Source organism: Ranitomeya variabilis, chromosome 5, assembly GCF_051348905.1.
Source record: "Ranitomeya variabilis isolate aRanVar5 chromosome 5, aRanVar5.hap1, whole genome shotgun sequence".
Taxonomy (NCBI): Eukaryota; Metazoa; Chordata; class Amphibia; order Anura; family Dendrobatidae; genus Ranitomeya; species Ranitomeya variabilis.
The window spans coordinates 654,235,821-654,258,668 of NC_135236.1; the positions used below are offsets into that span (position 1 = coordinate 654,235,821).

General features: G+C 44.9%; 1 protein-coding gene across 2 annotated transcripts in view; it reads left to right on the forward strand.

The window, feature by feature from the left end:
* The first annotated feature begins 4,168 nt into the window (after positions 1 to 4,168).
* The window catches only part of ADAM19 (ADAM metallopeptidase domain 19), a 63,815-nt gene continuing 45,135 nt past the window's right edge, over positions 4,169 to 22,848 (forward strand). For both annotated transcript variants that reach the window (XM_077266430.1, XM_077266431.1), the window contains exons 1-3: positions 4,169 to 4,407; positions 9,125 to 9,228; positions 11,500 to 11,570. In XM_077266430.1, the coding sequence (XP_077122545.1) occupies positions 4,308 to 4,407; positions 9,125 to 9,228; positions 11,500 to 11,570 (275 nt within the window). In that variant the 5' untranslated portion in view covers positions 4,169 to 4,307. The remainder of the gene's footprint in view (positions 4,408 to 9,124; positions 9,229 to 11,499; positions 11,571 to 22,848) is intronic.

Consider the following 22,848-nt stretch of genomic DNA (forward strand, 5'->3'; position numbering starts at 1 on the left):
CCCTTTAAGAAACTGAAATGAATCGGCATAGGGGACGGGACATTTATTTTAAGGCTATGTGCACACATTGCGGATTTGCCTGCAGATTTTTCCACACTGAATCCACATCTCTCAGCAGAAAACGCAGGTGCGTTTTTGATGCGTTTTTGAAAGCTAAATAAAGATATATTATTGAACAAAAAAAAAAGATTTGTGATGTCATTTCTTGTCCAACCTCCTCTTTTACATTTGTCCAACCCACACTCCATGATAGATAGATAGATAGATAGATAGAAGGAATGGGATAAATGATATATAGATCTATAGATAGATGGAATTAGATAGATAGATAGATAGATAGATAGATAGATAGATAGATAGATAGATAGATAGATAGATAGATAGATAGATAGATGGATAGTTAGATATATGGATAGATATATTTATGTATCTATAGATCTATCTATCTATCTATAAATATATCTATAGATAGATATATCCATAGTTCTATCCATAGATATCCATCTATAGATATATCCATAGATATATAATAGCAAGGCCGATGTTTATTAATGAACAATATGTTTAATTTTGATCAAAAATGGGAAGAAAATGGCGTGGGCTCCCATGCAATTTTCTGCGCCAGAGGGGGAAAGCCGACAGCCAGGGGCCAATATTTGTAGCCTGGGAAGAGGGTAATAACCATGGCCCCTTCCCAAGCTATGAATATCAGCCCCCCAAAAAATGACGTGTGGTCCCCCTATATTTTATAGCCAGAAAGGCTACGCAAACAGCTGCGGGCTGATATTCATAGCCTAGAGAGGGGCCATGGATATTGGCCCCCCCGGCTACAAATACCAGCCCCCAGCCTCCCCAGAAATTACGCAATTCCAGCACTTAGACTCTCTCTTCCCACTGCCCTGTAGTGGTGGCATATGGGGTAATAAGGGGTTAATGTCACCTTGCTAATGTAAGGTGACATTAAGCCCGGTTAGTAAGAAGCGTCAATAAGACACCTATCCATCACTAATCCTATAGTAGAGAAAGAGTTAAGAAAAGACACAGCCAGAAAAAAGTGTTATATTCTTAATTTCACCATACCTACAAGCACTCCTAGATCGCCTGCAAAAAATAATAAACCAACCGTATACTCCCTGTCCGAGGTAGTTCAATTAATAACGAGTGTCCCACGACGATCTCCCCTATAGAACAGTGACATGGGTGATGTCACCAATCTATAGGCCTCCAGTGACACACTGACAGGATACAATGGCTCCTACAGTGCATCGCTGAAGAGGTTACTGTAGTTCATTGCTCCCACACATTTGTGCCGCAAGTGACAGTATGAACTGTACTCACAGTGGCGGAGGGATACAGTGCGGAAGGATACCTTCCGTCATTGTATCGCCGGCGCCCCTAGAGAGCGGTCGCATCAGCTGATGTGACAGCTCTCCACGGGAGATCTTCGTGGGACACTCGTTATTACATGGATTACTGCGGATCAGGGAGTATATTTTTGGTTTATTATTTTAATATTTTTTTACAGGTGATCAATGGCTTCGGGATCAAGGTGATTGGTGAGTATGTACGCTATGTTGTATGTACTGTATATATGTGGTTTTTTTTGCTTTTTTACATTCAACATATTAGCCGGATGATGGGACTACTACTGTCCCGTCATTGGCTAATATGTCAATCACTCCCACTGTAGCAGGCATAGCCGGATGGGACTTGTAGTCCCATCAGGCGATCCCTGCACACACACACACAACCCCCCCAAAAAAACCCTGGACAGCCCGTAGACACCCGGACAGCACCGCACAGCCCCGCAGACCCCTGGACAGCGCCGCACAGCCCCGCAGACCCCCGGACAGCACCGCACAGCCCCGAGACCCCCAGACAGCGCCGCACAGCCCCGCAGACCCCCGGACAGCGCCGCACAGCCCCGCAGACCCCCCGGACAGCGCCGCACAGCCCTGCAGACACCCCGGCAGACCCGCCGCAGACCCACGGACAGCCCGCAGACCCCGCCTTCACACACTATACATGCACACAGTCACCGCCCACACTCCGTGCACACACTTCCCTCCTCCCGATCTGCAGCGTTTCATCCGCAGCTAAACTGCAGATCTTTTTTACATCTGCGGATTTGCTGCGGATGTGCCCGACACAATGGAAGTCAATGGGGGCAGAAACGCTGCAGATCCGCAAAAAGAATTGACATGCTGCGGAAAATACACATCAGCGTTTACGCACGGTATTTTCCGCAGCATGTGCACAGCGAATTTAATTTTCCATAGGTTTACATGCTACTGTAAAACGCATGGAAAACTGCTGCAGATCCGCAGCGTGTGCACATAGCGGCCCCCCATCCCCGTTACTGATCTAACACCTCATGTCAGTCTACCACTAGTATTTTCATTGTGGCTCCACAGCTGCCCCCAATGCAGACTTGTTATGAGGGTCCCCAGTATAATCCTCACATTCCTGTAATATATGGGGGGGGTCTCGTTAGCCGACATATGTCGCAGACAGGTGGGTGCACCTTTAATGAGCGACAGCTGCAAGGACTCTAAATGTAGGAAACTAATTAGAAAAATAATAAAAATTGAGAGAAACTAATTAAAGACGAAAAAAAATGAGAAACACTTTTTTTTTTTTAAACTCTGTCTGTACCAGCGCACATTTTGCTAATCTGGATCATGACATCCAGGTGTAAACTTTGGAATATACCACTAGATGGCGCTGTGACAAGGAGTCTATGGAAAATCCCAGAGATGCAGGATGATGATCTGATCACACCTTCTATATGGAAACTGTCAGCAGGTAGATCTAAGAGTTGGGAGAAGCCATAACTTTTTTATTTTTCCGTCCCCATAGCTGTATGAGGGCTTTTTTTTTTTGCAGGACGAGTTTTACTTTTGAATGATACCATGTCATTTTTTAACAAAATTTTTTTAAAAAGTGCAATACAGCAATGGGTTTTTGGAGTTTTTTATTTATAGCTTTCATTTTATAGTAAAAATGATCGGGCAAAATAATTCTCCAGGTCAGTACGAGCGCGCAGATACCAAACATGGATAGTTTTGCTTTTATTTTAGTGGTGAAAAAAAATTAAAAAATTTGTAAAAAAAAAAAAAAAAACTTGCTTGTGATGCCAATTTTTTTTTAGAGCGTAACATTTTCAATTTTCGGGTTATGGGTCTGTATGAGGGCTTGTTTACTGCGCCCAGAGGCGATGCTTTTACTGATATTATTTTGGGGTAGATACGATGTTTTGGTTGCCTTTTATTACATTTTTGTGCCAAAAAAAAAATGCAATTCTGTCATTTCTTTTATTTTTATGCCGTTTACCAATCAGATTATTTTATATTTTGATAGATCGGACTTTTACGAACGCAGCGATACCAAATATGCGTATTTTTTTTTTATTTCTTAATTTATAAAGTAGGGAAAAGAGGGACGAATTTAACTTTTATTTTTTATTTTATTTTTTTCAACTTTTTTTTTCAAGTTTTTTCTTTATTTATTAGTCCCCAATTTTCTTGTATATCCGACATTTCTTTTTTTTATATAAATTGCATTTTTTTTTGAACGGCTGAAAAAAAAAAAAAAAAAAGATAATTCTGGAGTAGTAATAAAAAAATTCCTTCATGTTTGGTATCGCCGTAATCGTAGCGACCTGGAAAAAAAAACATTATCAGGTCATTTTTAACCCCATAATGAGCAGACGAAACCTATAAATAGTGGAGGAATTGCGTGTTGGTTTTTTTTTACGATTTCATTTTTTTTTCTGCATTTTTCAGTACAGTGTAGGATAAAATAAATAATAGTGTTAAAAAAGAATCGCAAAAAAATGAACCCAGGTAGGGCGATGTGGACGGAAAGTCAAAAAGGGAGGAAAAAAAAAGAAAGAGCAAAAAGGAAAACTTATTTGCGTCCTTAAAGGGTTAATAATAATAATAATGATGAGCGGCATGTGTCATACTCCCTCAGTACTGTGGTAATATGAAGAAATGTCCTCACAGAGGCCAATGACACTACAACTCCCAGCGGGCACTGACAGCCGCCCTGACAGGACATGCTGGGAGTGGTAGTTCCGCCCCAGCAGGAGAGCCCCGGGGTGATGCAGCGGTGGAGGAGGGGGGAGTCCCCGGTGCTGGTCCTCCTCCCGCTCCCTCCGCCGTCATCACTATATATACCGCGGCCCCGTCACCGCCGGGCTCTGCTGTGTGTGAGGCTCCAGCACCGGCGGCTCCGGGCTCCGCGGCTGGGGGACATGCTCCGGGGCTGCATGTGGGCTCGGGAAGAAGTCGGGGGGTCCGCGGATGGAGGACGGAGCTGCCTGGCCCGGGGGGACCCGTGTCTGGGTGGGGATCTGGATGGTGATGATGCTGGGGACACCTGCACCGACCACCGGGACCGGAGGTGAGGGAGCGGCAGAAGGTGCAGGCGGGGGGCTGTGTATACCTGTGTGTGTATATATACTGCTGGGCTATACAGAGGATGTGTATATATATATATATATATATATATGTGTGTATATATGTGCAGGCGGGGGGCTGTGTATACCTGTGTGGGTACATACACTGCTGGGCTATACAGAGGATGTATATATATATATATATATATATATATATATATATATATATATATATATATATATGTGTGTATATATGTGCAGGGAGCGGCAGAAGGTGCAGGCGGGGGTCGGGGGGCTGTGTATACCTGTGTGGGTATATGCACTGCTGGGCTATACACAGGATGTACATATATATATATATATATATATATATATATATATATATATATATATATATATATATATATATGTATATATATATATATATATATATACACATATATATATATGTGTGTGTGTATATATGTGCAGGGAGCGGCAGCGCTGGGATCTGTGTCCTCTGTCTGTACATCTATATACCAGTCCTGATCTATAATGTCACTCAGTCTCATCTTTAGTCTCTATTTCATTCTGTCTTTCCTTGTCAATCAAGAAAAATATTCTATTTGTTCACTCATTCATTCATAATCTCTCATATCAATCAGTTCTGTAATATAAATCCCATCTATGTTTTTCTCTCCCTTTATCTTTCCTTTTCTTTCTTTCTCTCTCTTTCTCTATTTTCTTCCTTTTTTCCCATTCCCTCTCTTCATCGTTCTTTCTATTTTCTTTCTTTCTATCTTTCTTTTTATCTCTCCTTTTTCTCTTCCTTCTTTCGTATCCCCTCCCTCTTTCTTTTCTTTCTCACTCTCTCTTCTCTTCCTTTTTTTCTTTTCTTCTTCTTTCCTTCCTACTTTCTTTCTTTCATTTGTTTCCTTCTTTCTTTTGTTCTTTCCTTTTTCTTTCTTTTCTTCTTTCTTTTTCTTTCTTTCCTTCCTTCTTGTGTTTCCTTCTTGCTTTCTTTTGTTCTTTCTTTCATTCTTTCTTACTTTTTTACTTCTTTTGTTTCTTTGTTTCCGTCTTTTGTTCTGTTTCCTTCTTTCCTTCCTTCTTTCTGTCTTTCCTTCCTTATGTTCTTTCTTTCTTTTGTTCTTTGTTTCTTTCTTTCCTTCTTTCGTTCTTTTTTTTTCTTTCCTTCAATTCTTGTTTTTTCTTTCCTTCTTTCTTTTGTTCTTTGTTTCTTTCCATCCTTTTTCTCTTTCTTTCCTTCCTCCTGTCCTTCCCGTGAATGACACCTGTTTCCTCCATACTGAGATTATACCTTGCAGGACTCTAGGAGAGCTGAGTGGCTCCTGCGGGGTTCTCCAGTGGCGGCCGTATTGGTTGTGGCCAGTCCTGTGTCTGCAGACACGAGCCATGTGGTGTATTGGAGCTGTACAATGTCTCTGTGGTGTTTATATGAGCCGTCCTGGTGCGGTATACATAGCTCACTATATATAGCTGAGTGGTGAGGAATTTATAGGCCCTGGCGGGGGGCCGTAGGGATGGGGGGATCCTGACCGGACTTATCACTTACTGGCCATTTTTGAAGATATTTTCAGTAGGTTTGGAAGGGGATTCTGTCGCCTCCTTCACCTCACATTCTGGGCAGGCGGCCATATGTGCAATAAACGAGACCGCCATAAATATCCCTGCAGTGTAGATGGCATTGACGGTTAGATGGGTATTCCGGCTCTGCTCATTTCCGGAAGGTGTGCGGAGCCGGTGACGTCACATCTCCTGATACCACCCAGGGGCCTGATAACTGCCGATCGAGCATCAGTAGAAGTCACCGCCTCTGGTTACCCCCCCGATGGGGAAGTGAGAGCAGCCGGAATACCCCTGCAACCTCTGGACGACGTACACTGAGTTAATGAAACAGGCTCGGGAGCTGAGCCTGTGCCATACCGTATGGGTGACTGCTGTGTCATACAGCCAGCACCCAAGGGGAACCAGCTCCAATCACAACAGTTAAACTTCTTAGATGCTCCTGTCAATCATGACAACAGCACTTATGAGGTTAGGAATCGGAGGAGGGTCTGCAAGACTGCACGATGCCCACATGGAGACAGAGAACCTACTTAAAGGGGTATTACTATCTCCAAAATCCTATCCCTATATGTAGTAGGTGAAATAGTATTAGCAAATACCTCCAATTAGAAATGTAGTATAGTTCTTCTGATTAGCTATGTCGCATACCCCATGTGTGGGGCCTTGTAGTAGTGTCAGGGTACGGCAACTCCGCCACCTCCAATCGTCAGGACAATTACGCAGTTGACTGACGAGTGATGGATGAGGCTGCGGCTGCTTCCACTACCAGGCCAGTTATCGGGGAACTCACAGTGAGCGTATGATATATACACCTCCGATTACAACACATGGGATATATATACCCTGGTACGGTCACTATCATCTCCACAATAACAAAAGGAACCACCATCTACCACCACCAATCGTTTTATACAGGCTGATTAGACCGCTGTTACAGGTAGCACATGGCTTCAGGGGGCGGTTTACAGAGCAAAAGGAACAGAGCTATTACATTTTATATATTTAATCTGGAAAGGTAGGCAGTGTTTATGAAAATATACAAAGATTGTATAAATTGGGAACAAAACAATACGATAAATAAAATCACATGAAATTAAAGAGATGATAAAAGTAAAAGATTTAAACCTAATGTTACAGAAATGGCTCAGAGCTTTAGCGGAGGGAGGTACTCCTTATGAAATTGACAGAACCACAGCAAGCTGTACTTTCCAGGACTGACAAACGACCAAAATCTAAACTCTGACTTTTATGCGATCAAGGTTACGTCCACATACCTCATCTTAGTGAGGTCTTATGGGGGGGCTGGCTGTGGGATTTGCTAGGTCTTTTAGAAGTTTATGAGATCTCCAACTTTCAGGATATCTTCGACTCTGGAGATCGCAGGTGGTAGATATTGTCATCGTCATGTTTCCTATTACGATTTTAGCTTTCTTTAGTGATGAAACATGGCAAGGATAGCATCATCTATCTGACCGATATTACATTGGAGGTGTTCGGCTGGCCTTACGATGGTGTGTGTGAATGCGTTATGTTCGTCTCTTCACCACAACGCCGAAAATATGCCTCCCATAAATATCGGATCAATGCAAACCCCAATATTCATCACTGGCTCCAAAGAGTCTGAGATCATTCCTTTGAACAGAGGAAGTCCCTGTACTTCTCTGCCTCTGAGTATATAAATACTAAACTTGTTGGCTGGTTCTCAGCAGATCCCCTGTGGTAATTGCCTGTTCATGGCAGGAGGTCCTACTTCAATGGAGGTTGAAGTGTCAGCTCTTTCTCACTTCCTCAATTATAATTAATCCCATATGTTCAATGTGATGGTGACATGTCCCCTCTCCGGAGATTGCTTTATGGATTTTACAATTTTTCTCTACGACAACTAGCTTAGGTATCCATTATAACGACCACTCATATAGTGGCGGTTCTTAGTGGTCGTAAGGCCGTGTCTCCCACGTTACTTCTGTGGAGCCCTGCCTGAGCCTGGATGTTATAGGAGAGCACAATTTAAAAAGCGCAAAAATCAAGTGATAAAAAAGTGCAAAAAAACCCATATAATAATGTAAAAAAAAGATAAAATACAAAAATAAAAAGCATTTTGGATTTTACATCGATTTCACGCGGTTTTGTAGAATTTGGCACAAAAGGTCAGTGAATATTGCAAAAAAGTGAACTAAAAAAAAAATCCTCTAAAAACATAAATTATGAATCGGACCCTTGGTGTCCAGTCTCCGGACCCTCTATCCTTCCTGAAAGAGGTGAAACCTTTTGGATATTTGTTTTCTCAGATGTCAGAAAAGACTAGTTTTGCTGAGGAAATGCGTTTCCTTCTTTATTCTCCTATTTCCTGTTTCTTAAAGGGGTAGGAAGGAGAAGTTGGCCCTCTGTGGGGTCAAAGTTTACCCAAAGTGTCTTGTGGTATTGTTCCCTGTTATCAGCCACTATAGATCCGGACTGCTGTGGTTCTCCATTGTGTTGCTGAAAAAAAGTAACCAAAGTTTTTAAAACTTTCTCCGGAAGTTTTGATTTGTCGGTGTCCCAGTCTTGAGACCTCCCACCACAATGACTCAAAAAAAAGGGTCAGAAATACTCAGATTATCCTCTTTTCCCCCTTTAAGTAATCGGTAGGGGTCTCAATGGGTCAAAAGTAAACTTTTTGACATTTGACTATAACATGTCAAAAATGTTTTAAAACTTTAATTATATCCACCTCCAGGCCAAATAAAGGGATTAGAAAAAACATGGCTACTTTTAACACCATAGGATTTGTCTGGTATTGCAACTCAGCCCCATTGAAGTGAACGGAATTGAGCTGCAATACCACCCACAGCCTGTAATCAGGGGTGGCGCTGTTTCTCAAAGCCATGTTTTTGTTATCCTGAACATCCCCTTTAACCACCAGCTTCCAAATGTGAGTGCATTGTGAAACAGCATCCTAATTCTCAGCTTCTCGGACCCTTGGGGGGTAGAGCATGGGGGATTAAGCAGGAACAGTCGTCACTCCTGCCCATGTATGTTATATTCATTATGCAAAAAAAAAAATCTGGAAATTTTATTTTTTTTATAGCTCAGCATTGTGTAATTCCTCTGTTAATTCCTCCTGGAAATATATAATAAATTGACATCAGGGCATTTCACATCTTCCTGTTTCAGAAATAAGCCATCAGTCACGTCTGGAGAAGATTCCGGCTCATTCGGAAGTGGTGACCCCCCTCTGGTTGACCCCTGGGGGTCTACAACATAAGCTTAGTGATAAAGTGAGTAGGTTGTGTCCAGTGGATTTGGTTGCCCCTTTAAATTTATGGAGTATCAAAATCCTGGTGGTCTTGGGATGGGACATAATACTGTTCATCCTGTTCCCTCTGCTTCATGAATACAATCCTAGAATAGTTGAAAATTGGGAGAAATATATCTGCTTAACAATACAGATTAATAAGCCATTCAGGATCTCAGTAAAGCTGGGTCTTTTTGTACTGTAATGGCCACCACTAGTGGATTTATTGTTATACGCAGCACTAGATTCAGAGATGTTGTTAAAATAAAAGGTTCATGCAGATAGGAAACTGTAAACCCGGGTGACAGATTCCCTTTAATTGGTCTCTGTACTCTCAGACGACGTGATCTCATTAGATAATGTGATACATGGACAATCTGCAGATTACTTTATGTTTTACTGTTTTTGTTTTATGTTTTGATCCCCCAAAATCTTGTTGGCCACTAGATGCCCCCCTCAACTTGCTGTTCCCTGCCTGTTGTCAAGAGGACAGGTCTTTGTCTCTTTACAGGAAGTGGGGTGGGTCTTTTTCTTTCTACAAGTGGGGGTGGCTTTTTGTCTCTTTACAGGAAGGAAGTGGCAGTGGGTCTTTGTCTCTCTACAGGAAGTGTGGTCGGGTCTTTGTCTCTTTACAGAACGTTGAGGAGGGTCTTTGTCTCTTTACAGAATGTTGAGGAGGGTCTTTGTCTCTTTACAGGAAGTGGGAGCGAGACTTTGTCTTTCTACAGGAAGTGGAGGTGGGTCTATCTTTCTACAGGAAGTGTGGTCGGGCCTTTGTCTTTCTACAGGAAGTGGGGGTGGGCTTTTGTCTCTTTACAGGAATTGGGGGCGGGTCTTTGCTTCTTTACGTGAAGTAGGGTGGGTTTTTGTCTCTCCGCAGGAAGTGGGGTCGGGTCTGTGTCTCTACAGAAAGTGGGTCGGGTCTTTATCTCTTTACAGGAAGTGGGGATAGGTCTTTGTCTCTCTTCATAAAGTGGGGCCTGGTCTTTGTCTGTATACAGGTAGTGGAGATGGGTCCGTGTCTTTCTACAGGAAATGGGGTCAGGTCTTTGCCTCTTTACCTGAAGTGGGGCGAGTCTTTGTCTCTTTACAGGAAGTGGGGGCAGGTCTTTGCCTCTGTACAGGAAGTGGGAGCGAGACTTTGTCTTTCTACAGGAAGTGGGGTCAGGCCTTTGTCTCTTTACAGGAAGTGGGGGTGGGCTTTTGTCTCTTTACAGGAATTGGGGATAGGTCTTTGTCTCTTTTCAGAATGTTGAGGAGGGTCTTTGTCTCTTTACAGGAAGTGGAGATAGGTCTTTGTCTCTCTTCATAAAGTGGGGGCTGGTCTTTGTCTGTATACAGGTAGTAGAGATGGGTCGGTGTCTTTCTACAGGAAATGGGGTCAGGTCTTTGCCTCTTTACCTGAAGTGTGGTTGGGTCGTTGTCTCTTTACAGGAAGTGGGAGCGAGACTTTGTCTTTCTACAGGAAGTGGAGGTGGGTCTATCTTTCTACAGGAAGTGTGGTCGGGCCTTTGTCTTTCTACAGGAAGTGGGGGTGGGCTTTTGTCTCTTTACAGGAATTGGGGGCGGGTCTTTGCTTCTTTACGTGAAGTAGGGTGGGTTTTTGTCTCTCCGCAGGAAGTGGGGTCGGGTCTGTGTCTCTACAGAAAGTGGGTCGGGTCTTTATCTCTTTACAGGAAGTGGGGGGTCTTTGTCTCTTTATAGGAAGTGGAGGAGGGTCTTTGTCTCTCTACAGAAAGTGGGTTGGGTCTTTGTCTTTTTATGGGAAGTGTTTTTTTTTTGTTTCTTTACAGGAAGTGGAGGCGGGTCTTTGTCACTTTACAGGAAGTGGAGGCGGGTCTTTGTCACTTTGCAGGAAGTAGAGGCGGGTCTTTGTCTCTTTGCAGGAAGTGGAGGCGGGTCTATATCTATAGAAAGTGGTGGTGTGTCTTTGTCCCTCCTGAGGAAGAGAGGTGGTGGGGATTTGTCATTCTCCTCTCCTCTCTGTCAAACTGCATACAGACATAACAGAGAGGTGGACTTTCAGTTCAGGGCCAGTAAACCATTGAATAGTGGCTAATGCAAAGCATACTAGAGTGAGGGAAGGAAGTTCCTGCACCTATAGTGCTTGCAGAATGCTCATAAATGGGATTCAACCTCTCTACAAGAGTGGCTGAAAAGTTAAAGAATTGTTCCCTGCTGGACAGGATGAGGGCAGCAAATCTAGTGAAACAAAATAAGGTTGACAAAAAAATGTTTTTGCTCTTTTTTTTAGCATCCAACATATGCAGAAGCGATGGTGATGATTGAAGGGAGGGAGATGATTCTTACTCTTCAGAAAAACGAGTGAGTATGAAGTGATGTCCAACATGTCCAGTATAATACAACTGCAATATTGTGTAGAGCAATTACTATATTTTCATATGGCGGTATGGTTTACGCACATTATGGGAGTATTTTCTGTTAAGTATTATGGCGGTATTAACTGAGAATTTCCCAAAAATTTTAGTGACCAATCAGTTTGGACGGTAAATGGATGCGGCGCTTTGTGGTCATACATTAGTCATCCAATAGTTGCTCCAGAAGTCATTTTCATTATCTTGTCCCTTTAAGTGTCAACGGCCATCGATCACTGGTAGAGATATTTTCAGATCCTAAGAGCTTCCTGTGTCCTGACATGGGAGGGATATGACGGACTCGGCCTTTTATGTCAGAGGACGTCGGGTTAAAAGAAAATCTCAGATCAATCTATTGAAAGCAACAAAAGGGCAGTTGGTCGGAAATGAGGATAAAAAGCTGCGGAGCTGGGAAAGAGCTGGAATCTAGGGTGTGGGGCTGGGATCTAGGGTGTGGGGCTGGGATCTAGGGTGTGGGGCTGGGATCTAGGGTGTGGGGCTGGGATCTGTGGTGTGGGTCTGGGATCTAGGGTGTGGGTCTGGGATTTAGGGTGTGGGTCTGGGATATAGGGTGTGGGTCTGGGATATAGGGTGTGGGGCTGGGATCTAGAGTATGTATGGGTCTAAGGTGTGGGACTGTGATCTAGGGTGTGGGGCTGGGATCTAGGGTGTGGGGCTGGGATCAAGGCTGTGAGGCTGGAATCTAGGGTATGTATGGATCTAGGGTGTGGGGCTGGGATCTAGGGTGTGGGGCTGGGATCTAGGGTGTGGGGCTGGGATCTATGGTGTGGGGCTGGGATCTAGGGTGTGGGGCTGGGATCTAGGGTATGTATGGATCTAGGGTGTGGGACTGGGATCTAGGGTGTGGGGCTGGGATCTAGGGGATCTAGGGTGTGGGGCTGAGATCTAGGGTGTGGGGCTGGGATCTAGCGTATGTATGGATCTAGGGAGTGGGACTTCTGTCTAGGGTGTGGGACTGGGATCTAGGGTGTGGGGCTGGTAACTAGGGTGTGGGGTTGGGATCTAGGGTATGTATGGGTCTAGGGTGTGGGACTGTGATCTAGGGTGTGGGGCTGGGATCTAGGGTGTGGGGCTGGGATCTAGGCTGTGAGGCTGGAATCTAGGGTATGTATGGATCTAGGGTGTGGGGCTGGGATCTAGGGCGTGGGGCTGGGGGATCTATGGGGTGGGGCTGGGATCTAGGGTGTGGGGCTGGGATCTAGGGTATGTATGGATCTAGGGTGTGGGACTGGGATCTAGGGTGTGGGGCTGGGATCTAGGGGATCTAGGGTGTGGGGCTGAGATCTAGGGTGGGGGGCTGGGATCTAGGGTGTGGGGCTGGGATCTAGCGTATGTATGGATCTAGGGAGTAGGACTTCTATCTAGGGTGTGGGACTGGGATCTAGGGTGTGGGACTGGGATCTAGGGTGTGGGGCTGGGATCAAGGCTGTGAGGCTGGAATCTAGGGTATGTATGGATTTAGGGTGTGAGACTGATATCTAAGGTGTGGGACTGGGATCTAGTGTGTTGGGCTGGGATCTAGGGTGTGGGGCTGGGATCTATGGTATGTATGGATCTAGGGTGTGGGGCTGGGATCTAGGGTGTGGGGCTGGGATCTAGGGAATGTATGTGTTATGACCCCAGTGGACAGGGTCTCAGAGGAACGTGTAAGTCTGCAAGATACAAAAATCCAGCTCATAGGGCTGTGGTAACTGGGTTGACCAAATAGCTACTCCTAACGCCAACACTAGAAGTAGCCGGGGATCATGCCTACGGTGATCGCTATATGACTCGCGCCAGCCGGAGAATCTAACTACCCCTAGGAGAAGAAAACAAAGACCTCTCTTGCCTCCAGAGAAAGGGACCCCAAAGCAAGAAACAAGCCCCCCACAAATAATAACGGTGAGGTAAGAGGAAATGACAAACACAGAAATGAACCAGGTTCAGCAAAGAGAGGCCAGCTTACTAATAGCAGAATATAGCAAGATAACTTATCTGGTCAACAAAAACCCTATAAAAATCCACGCTGGAGATTCAAGAACCCCCGAACCGTCTAACGGTCCGGGGGGAGAACACCAGCCCCCTAGAGCTTCCAGCAAAGGTCAGGATACAGATAGGAACAAGCTGGACAAAATACCAAACAAAACAAAAGCAAAAAGCAAAGAAGCAGACTTAGCTTGAAAAACAGGAACCAGGATCAGAGGACAAGAGCACAACAGATTAGCTCTGATTTCAACGATGCCAGGCATTGAACTGAAGGTCCAGGGAGCTTATATAGCAACGCCCCTGAACTAACGGCCCAGGTGAGGATATAGGAAAAGACAGACGCTCCAGAGTCAAATCACTAATGACCACTAGAGGGAGCAAAAAGCAAAATCACAACATGTATGGATCTAGGGTGTGGGGCTGGGATCTAGGAGCTGAGAAGGAGCTGAGATCTAGGGTTCGGTGACTCATATGTAGGGCAGATATAATTTCCTGCCTCCGACTTCTGGCAATTGGGACAGATACATCCACGTTGTATACAAGATAAAATCTGAACATTGTAAATTCGTCTCCATGTTGCCGGTGGGGATCAGGATCAACAAATATTTGCTGCCATCTGTCCGACAAATAATCCTCATTTATGGTTTAACAGAATTGATCATTTTTTGGACCCCAAGATGACCAAACACTTTAGCGTGAGCTGACAGCTGATCTCCCGATGTACATGCAAAACATTGGAATCTCTTGCCCCTCTCACACATACCAAAGCTCGCAAAATCAACAGACAGCCCTGGCACACCGGCCTGACCAAAGAACTGAGGCGAGCTTCCAGGGCTGCTGAGCGCAGATGGAAAAGATCCCACTCCAACGAACACTTCATCGCATTCAAACAGTCCCTCACTACTTTCAAGACCACACTCGCCACAGCTAAACAAACCTACTTCTCATCTCTCATATCCTCCCTGTCTCACAACCCTAAACAGTTATTCAACACCTTTAATTCTCTCCTCCATCCCCCAGCACCTCCTCCCTCCCCCCACTTATCTCTGCGGAAGACTTTGCCTCATTTTTCAAGCAGAAGATTGATAACATCAGAGACAGTTTTAGTCGACAACCCCCAGAGCCCTTCCTCCCAACTACCCAGCCCTCCACTTCCAAAACCAACTTCTCCACCATTACAGAAGATCGACTCTCCACTCTCCTCTCAAGATCGTGTGGCGCCCCTAGGGGTATTTGCCACAAAAATAGTTATTGACACCAAATACAAATATTAAAATAGCAAGACTGCACTACCATCTCCGGCCAGAAGGGGGAGCTCCAGAGACTCCCCTTGATCTATTCTGGTCTGAGAAAAGGACTGGCAGTTGGGCTGAGGAGCTGAAAGTGAGAGGTCGTATAACTGAACTCCTAACAGCCCTATGACGGATTATAGGCCCGTAATACCCATAGTAGGAAAAGAGGAATAGAGAAAAAGGACAGTGTGAGAACCGGGTAGCAATAATCACTACCCATAATAGGCGCAGAGACGGATACCGGATCCGTGGCTATATTCATTATATATAATACAGCAACCAGAAGGACGTGAGGTGATATCAGCTTCACTAGGGTAAGACGCAGCAACAGACACAGAGTTCAGCAGTACTCCCAGAGGGGGTAAGCCGACAAAAAGGACTCGGGTTGTCCGTCGAACCAGAGCATAGAAAAGACAGATTGGGTCGGCAGCCAGTTCACATACAGCAGCAGGGCCATACAGAAACTGCGCATAATAAGAGGTGGAAATCCTGACAGGGTCAAAGTAATTCAGGGTTCTTATACAGACTCCGGTGACAGTGTTGGTCACAAATCCCTTTTTGTTGAAGTAAACTGGTTAAACGTTCTAGCGTCTCAGTCTTTCATTTGGACAATAGCCATCGATCCAGGATCGGGGTCATCACAGCTGAGAGGACCTGCTGCTGATCAAGTAAGTGTCTGTTCCTTCATGATATCCCTTACACTGTGCATCGCCTGAGGCCACAACACCGGGTCAAGCCACTAGTGACATCCCCCTCAAGAGACGGACCTCATTGATCTGGTGCTGGGTACCTCGGTCTCCCGGGCGTCACAATCGCATCTCACCACCTGTGCACTTGACCTGATCCCTTCCCACTTCATCCCAAACCTCGCCACAGTCTTCATCCCAACCCTAACCCATCTCTTCAACCTATCACTCACAACTGGTGTTTTCCCCTCCAGCTTTAAACATGCCTGCATCACAACTATCCTCAAAAAGCCCTCTCTTGACCCATCCTCTGTATCTAGCTATCACCCTATATCACTTCTCCCCTATGCCTCCAAACTACTGGAACAACACGTCCATCTTGAACTGTCCTCCCATCTATCTTCCAGCTCCCTCTTCGACAGCTTACAATCTGGCTTCCAGTCACACCACTCCACTGAAACTGCCCTAACTAAGGTCGGCAATGACCTATTAACCGCTAAGAGCAAGCGACACTACTCTGTCCTCCTCCTCCTGGACCTGTCCTCTGGTTTTGACACATCCCTTGACATCACAGACTTGGCCCTATCCTGGATCTCATCATACCTAACAGACCGGACATTCAGCGTCTCCCACTCACACACCACCTCCTCACCTCGCCCCCTATCTGTCGGAGTCCCACAAGGTGCAGTGCTAGGGCCCCTGCTCTTCTCCATTTACACCTACGGCCTGGGACAGCTCATAGAATCTCACGGTTTTCAGTATCACCTCTATGCTGATGACACACAGATCTACATCTCTGGACCAGATATCACCTCCCTACTAACCAGAATCCCTCAATGTCTATCCGCTATTTCATCCTTCTTCTCCACTAGATTTTTAAAACTTAACATGGACAAAACAGAATTCATCGTCTTTCCCCCATCTCACGCGACCCCCCCAACGAACCTATCCATTACAGTAAACGGCTGCCCGCTCTCCCCAGTCCCACAAGCTCGCTGCCTTGGGGTAATCCTTGACTCTGATCTCTCCTTCAAACCACATATCCAAGCCCTTTCCACTTCCTGCCTTCAACTCAAAAATATTTCACGGATCTGTACATTCCTAAACCAAGAATCTGCTAAAACCCTAGTCCATGCCCTTATCATCTCCCGCCTTGACTACTGTAACCTCCTGCTCTGTGGCCTCCTTTCGAACACTCTCGCACCCCTCCAATCTATTCTAAACTCTGCTGCCCGACTAATCGACCTGTCCCCCCGCTATACCCCAGCCTCTCCCCTCTGTCAATCCCTTCACTGGCTCCCCATTACCCAGAGACTCCAGTACAAAAGCCTAACCATGACATACAAAGCCATCCACAACCTGTCTCCTCCATACATCTGTGACCTCGTCTCCCGGTCCTTTCCTGCACGCAACCTCCGATCCTCACAAGATCTCCTTCTCTACTCCCCTTTTATCGCCTCTTCCCACAATCGTATACAAGATTTCTGTCGCGTATCACCTCTACTCTGGAACTCTCTACCACAACACATCAGACTCTTGCCTACCATCGAAACCTTCAAAAAGAACCTGAAGACCCACCTCTTCCGACAAGCCTACAACCTGCTGTAACCACCGATCGACCAAACCGCTGCATGACCAGCTCTATCCTCGCCTACTGTATCCTCACCCATCCCTTGTAGATTGTGAGCCTTCGTGGGCAGGGTCCTCTCTCCTACTGTACCAGTTGTGACTTGTATTGTTTAAGAATATTGTACTTGTTTTTATTATGTGCACCCCTCCTCACATGTAAAGTGCCATGGAATAAATGGCGCTATAACAATAAATAATAATAATAATAGCTGGGCATATCAAGAAACTCACTTGTAGCAATGTAGCAGAGCCCAGTGAAACAGCAGATCTGGGTTTATCAGGAGACTCTATTGTAGCAGTGTAGTGGAGCTCAGCAGAATAGGAGAGGGGGGTTTGTCAGGAAATTCACATGTAGTTATTTAGCAGAGACCAGGGGAACAGCAGAGTTGTTTGTCAGGAAACACACTTGTAGTAATGAAGCAGAGCTCAGTTGGTTAACAGCGTTGGGCAAACCGGGAGAGTCCCTTGTGACTCATTTGCAGCTATGTAAGAGTTCCCAGTGGAATAGCAGACATGGGTACATCAGGAGACTCTATTGTAGCAGTGTAGTAGAGCCCATCAGAATACGAGAAGGGGGTTTGTCAGGAGATTCACATGTAGTCATTTAGCAGAGACCAGGGGAACAGCAGAGTTGTTTGTCAGGATACTCACTTGTAGTAATGAAGCAGAGCCCAGTGGATCAACAGCGTTGGGTAAGTTGGGAGAGTCCCTTGTGACTCATTTGTAGCTATGTAATAAGTACCAGTAGATCTGTAGCAGTGTAGTAGAGCCCAGCAGAAAAGCAGAAGTGGGTATGTCAGGAGAGTCACATATTGTGATGTAGCAGAGTCCCGTGGAATAGCAGAGGTGGGTATGTCAGGAGACTCACAAAGTGATGCAGCAGAGTCCAATGGCATGAGCTAAGTACCTGAATACTCAGGCGGTCTACGGCTTCCTGAGCTGGCCTTAGAGTGTAACCTCAGGGATGTGTATTGGATTACCACTGGAATCGGTCACGCACAAGCAGAGGAAGACTGAAGATCCCAACTCTGGAGCTGGGACAGGCGGGTAACACTTCTTGCCGCCAACATCTTCTGTTGGGGACAATACTTTATACCCCATCCACATCTGATGGTCTACTGGCCGCCAGCGCTACATTTGTACGTAAATCATAGGTTCCTATCATACTAAAGGATATTTATGGCAAATGCACCAGGCTGTTGGTGTGAAGAAGACGCCCTCGGAGATAATCTCCACTTCATTCATGAAAATCCGCAGCACGACCCATCATCATTAAGATGCAAGATACGACCGTAGAAGACACTTTTATGCCCTTGTCTGGTGTGACTGATGACATCATCCCAGTGACATCATCGCCTGCCGTATCGGTGCTGACCCTGCTCACACTGATCTCATTGCAGCCTGAGCATTAAGGGCTTTTATCCAGAATATTCCCCCATGACATCCATCATGCTTTTAGCTTAATGAGACCTGGACGCCTTCCCCCGTCCTCCCTCCTCCCGGTCCTGCTTCATGACAATCCTTAATGACATTATCTTTCTCGGGCTTCCGAGACGAGACGTAAGTCTGGAAGGAAGAAAGCGAAAAAAAAAGAAACTGAATGAGTAAGCGAGGCGGCAGAAAGAAAACTGATTATTCAACAACTCTCAGAATTGATATTCGGCCTAATTCCATTTAAATGATATAATGCCTCGGCATAGATGGCGATCTATCACCGCGCCGCACTAGATGAATGTAAATTCTGCAAAATGCCTTTATTGATCATTCTCGGCAGCTCATTAGAAATTTCTTCCGTACATGCCAACTGTTCACCCGGCCAGGATGGCTCTCGTGGGCATCGGCTGTGGCTTGTCCTTTTTGTGCAGGCACTTGTTATGTTGCAGCTCTCCTTCATACATGGCAGGAGGCTCACAGTTAGGGATTTTTTAAAAAGTAAATGTTTTTGTTATCTCATCTGACAGCAGCATGTTGTAGAGGCAGAGACCCTGATTCCAGCGATGTATCACTTAGTTTCCTGGGTGCAACAGTTATGATAGGATTTTTCTGCTGCAGATCTAACAGAGCTCGGAATGCTGAGCTATGTATAACCCCGCCCACACCACTGATTGGCAGAAAGCTACCAATCAGTGCTGGGGGCGTGGTTGGACTAGAAGGCACGAGACCCCTAGTCCTGTTGTGATAATCTTCAGCTGATAAAACACTAATTTTATTGAAACCTCAAACACATCCTAGTTAGTGACACATCACTGGAATCAGACTCTAAGCCCCTACATCATGCTGCTCTCAGATTACATAGCAAAACCTGCTGACGTATTCCCTTTAACTCGAGTGTATAACACGTCTCCTGAGCCCAATATACACTGTCATTTTTTTTTTTTTTGCATGAGGTTTTGATTTTTTTATGCCCATTTCTTTATGTATATTTGACAATTTAATTTCTTTTTATTCTGTCTATTCTTTTGAGCAGATGAAAAAAATTGGATGTGCTTTCAAATTCTTTTTTTGTTTTGCTGTGTTAATAGTTCGGGTCCGTATATATGCAGTTGATCTATTTTTTTTTTTCTTCCTTTCTTTGCGTTTTTCTTATTGTTTTTTTTTCTCCTTAATAACCTATTAAGCATTACTGATAAATCTCAGACCCCACATCCACACAGTCCTGATGATTAGCTCAGGACAGGTGATTTTTTTTTTTGCCTGCAAGACCATATTCACACTGAATATTTTCGTTCAGTTTTTGTAGCAGTTTTTTTTGCAAATAAAAAGCAGTTTTTTCACAGTAGTAGCAAAAGATTTGAGATTTCAGAAATCTCATGTTTGCTCCTGTTTTTTTTTTTTACTGACTGATATGGAAAACTGCAGCGTTTTTTTTAACTTTCATCATGTCAGTTCTTTCAGCGTGTTTGCAACATTTTTTTTTACCCATAGAAAGTCAGTGCAAAAAATGCTGCCAAGCACCATAAACATGTACTGTAGACAAATGACACCCAAAACAATCCACAAAAAAACGCTGCAAAAAAGCACCCAAAAAAGCATCAAAACCTGTTTTTTTTTGTAAGCCTGCAAAAACGTAACGTGTCAACATAGCCTAAATCCATCTGAAAAACTCAGTGTGAACACGCTCCTACGTGGAGTGACCTGTGCATGCTTTGCATTGACAATTTCAGATATTCTCCACTCCAAAATCAATCACTTGGAAATTGTCGACTGTTAGCAATGACGGGTTCCTGTGTACTTTCAGCAAGCAGAGATCTTGCGATCGGTTCCATTTTCATTACACAGTGATGTAAGACCGCTCCGACCCTGGAAATCTAATATGGGGACCGATCAGAGTTGTGCGCTGTCTCCGGAGGGCCATCTGCTTTCTGTAGATCTCTCGAGACAAGGCGGCCATGGCAGCGGAGAAAGCTTCTTGCATTTGTCAGGTGTCACCCATCAGAAATGCAAAAGCTTTTAAGAGTTTTTTTTTTTTTTGCAGAATGGGCATAAAGCTGAGGATCCGCTTAGGCATTTAATTTTGGTGCAGACCCCACCGAAGGATTTAGATATAAGAAAACGAGAAAAATTCTAACCTTTTTCTTCCATTTTTTTCTGATTTAGGAGTCCAGTGGGCGGTCCTAGCCTTGATTGACAGCTCAGTCATTAACTAGACCCACCCACTGGACTCCTAAACTCAGAACAATCAGAATCCTTTACCGCCATGTCGGTACTACCCTGATGTCTTTGGTCTGTACCGCACAATCAATGCGTCAGGATCCCTTTAATTTATGTCTGCAGCACAGTACAGGTCATAAATGGCCCCTCATACGTCCCTGTTCCCACACTCTTAATTTTTCTCCATTTTAGCCATTTCAACAGGACTAATAGCAAAAAAGCATAAAAAAGGAGCAAAACAGATAAATAATTAAGTGGGGAAAAAAAAGAGGCAGATGAGTCTGGCCCCATAGATGTTTACTATCTCGAAAAATCATCTATTCCGGCAACAGGCTAAGACCCCCATTAATTAATTGTTTTGGTCAAATGACAGTTCATGTCATTTTTGGTTTATGGCCGCTGCGGTATATGTGGCCGCCCATCCCCCTACAAAGATTTATTACAGTCTCTGATACTTCCTCACAGTCACCTTCCACATATTCATCACCAAGGTCGCCCAAGGGCAAGTCTTTCCATTAGCGAAAAAGATCGGGTGTCCTTATTTATCGCAGCTAATGTTTTTCCTGTTTTGATGCGCAGTCAGCAAAATTCAGCATCTTTTTGACATAACACATTGCTTTTTAACTTTTTTTTTTTTAGTGTTTTTATGCAGTGTAATGTTGAAAAATCTGCTGATAAAAGGAAACCGTCAGCAAGCTGGTCAGTCACTGCTGATAGGTGTAAATATTGTGAGGTTGGGAACTTCTGAACTGCTGTGGCGCCGCTAGGGGTTATTATTTAGCTTTTTTCCAGATTGTGAGCACTAGAATTTTTAGAATTGACTGACAAGTACAACCTAAGACCCTACCTGCCTTCGAGGCACAGTGCCCAAATTACAAGGTACTGGAAGTGTGCTCCTAGGACAAAAAAAGACAATATAGTGCCTGTGAATTGGTGGCCCCTGTTATTGTTCTAATGCCCAAATCAATTCTTGCCAACAGTCTCCTGAATTGGAGCTCAAAAGGGCCAGAACCTTGTGCCCTCTTGCCAACAGTCTCTTGAATTGGAGCTCAAAAGAGGCAGGACGTTGTGCCCTCTTGCCAACAGTCTCCTGAATTGGAGCTCAAAAGAGGCAGGACGTTGTGCCCTCTTGCCAACAGTCTCCTGAATTGGAGCTTAAAAGGGCCAGGAACTTGTGCCCTATTGCCAACAGACTCTTAAATTGGAGCTCAAAAGAGGTAGGACATTGTGCCCTCTTGCCAACAGTCTCTTGAATTGGAGCTCAAAAGAGGCAGGGCGTTGTGCCCTCTTGCCAACAGTCTCCTGAATTGCAGCTCAAAAGGGGCAAGACCTTGTGCCCTATTGCCAACAGTCTCATTAATTGGAACTGAAAAGAGGCAGGACGTTGTGCCCTCTTGCCAACAGTCTCTTGAATTGGAGCTCAAAAGAGGCAGGACGTTGTGCCCTCTTGCCAACAGTCTCCTGAATTGGAGCTTAAAAGGGCCAGGAACTTGTGCCCTATTGCCAACAGACTCTTAAATTGTAGCTCAAAAGAGGCAGGACATTGTGCCCTCTTGCCAACAGTCTCTTGAATTGGAGCTCAAAAGAGGCAGGGCGTTGTGCCCTCTTGCCAACAGTCTCCTGAATTGCAGCTCAAAAGGGGCAAGACCTTGTGCCCTATTGCCAACAGTCTCATTAATTGGAACTGAAAAGAGGCAGGACGTTGTGCCCTCTTGCCAACAGTCTCTTGAATTGGAGCTCAAAAGAGGCAGGACGTTGTGCCCTCTTGCCAACTGTCTCCTGAATTGGAGCTTAAAAGGGCCAGGAACTTGTGCCCTATTGCCAACAGACTCTTAAATTGGAGCTCAAAAGAGGCAGGACATTGTGCCCTCTTGCCAACAGTCTCTTGAATTGGAGCTCAAAAGAGGCAGGGCGTTGTGCCCTCTTGCCAACAGTCTCTTGAATTGGAGCTCAAAAGAGGCAGGACGTTGTGCCCTCTTGCCAA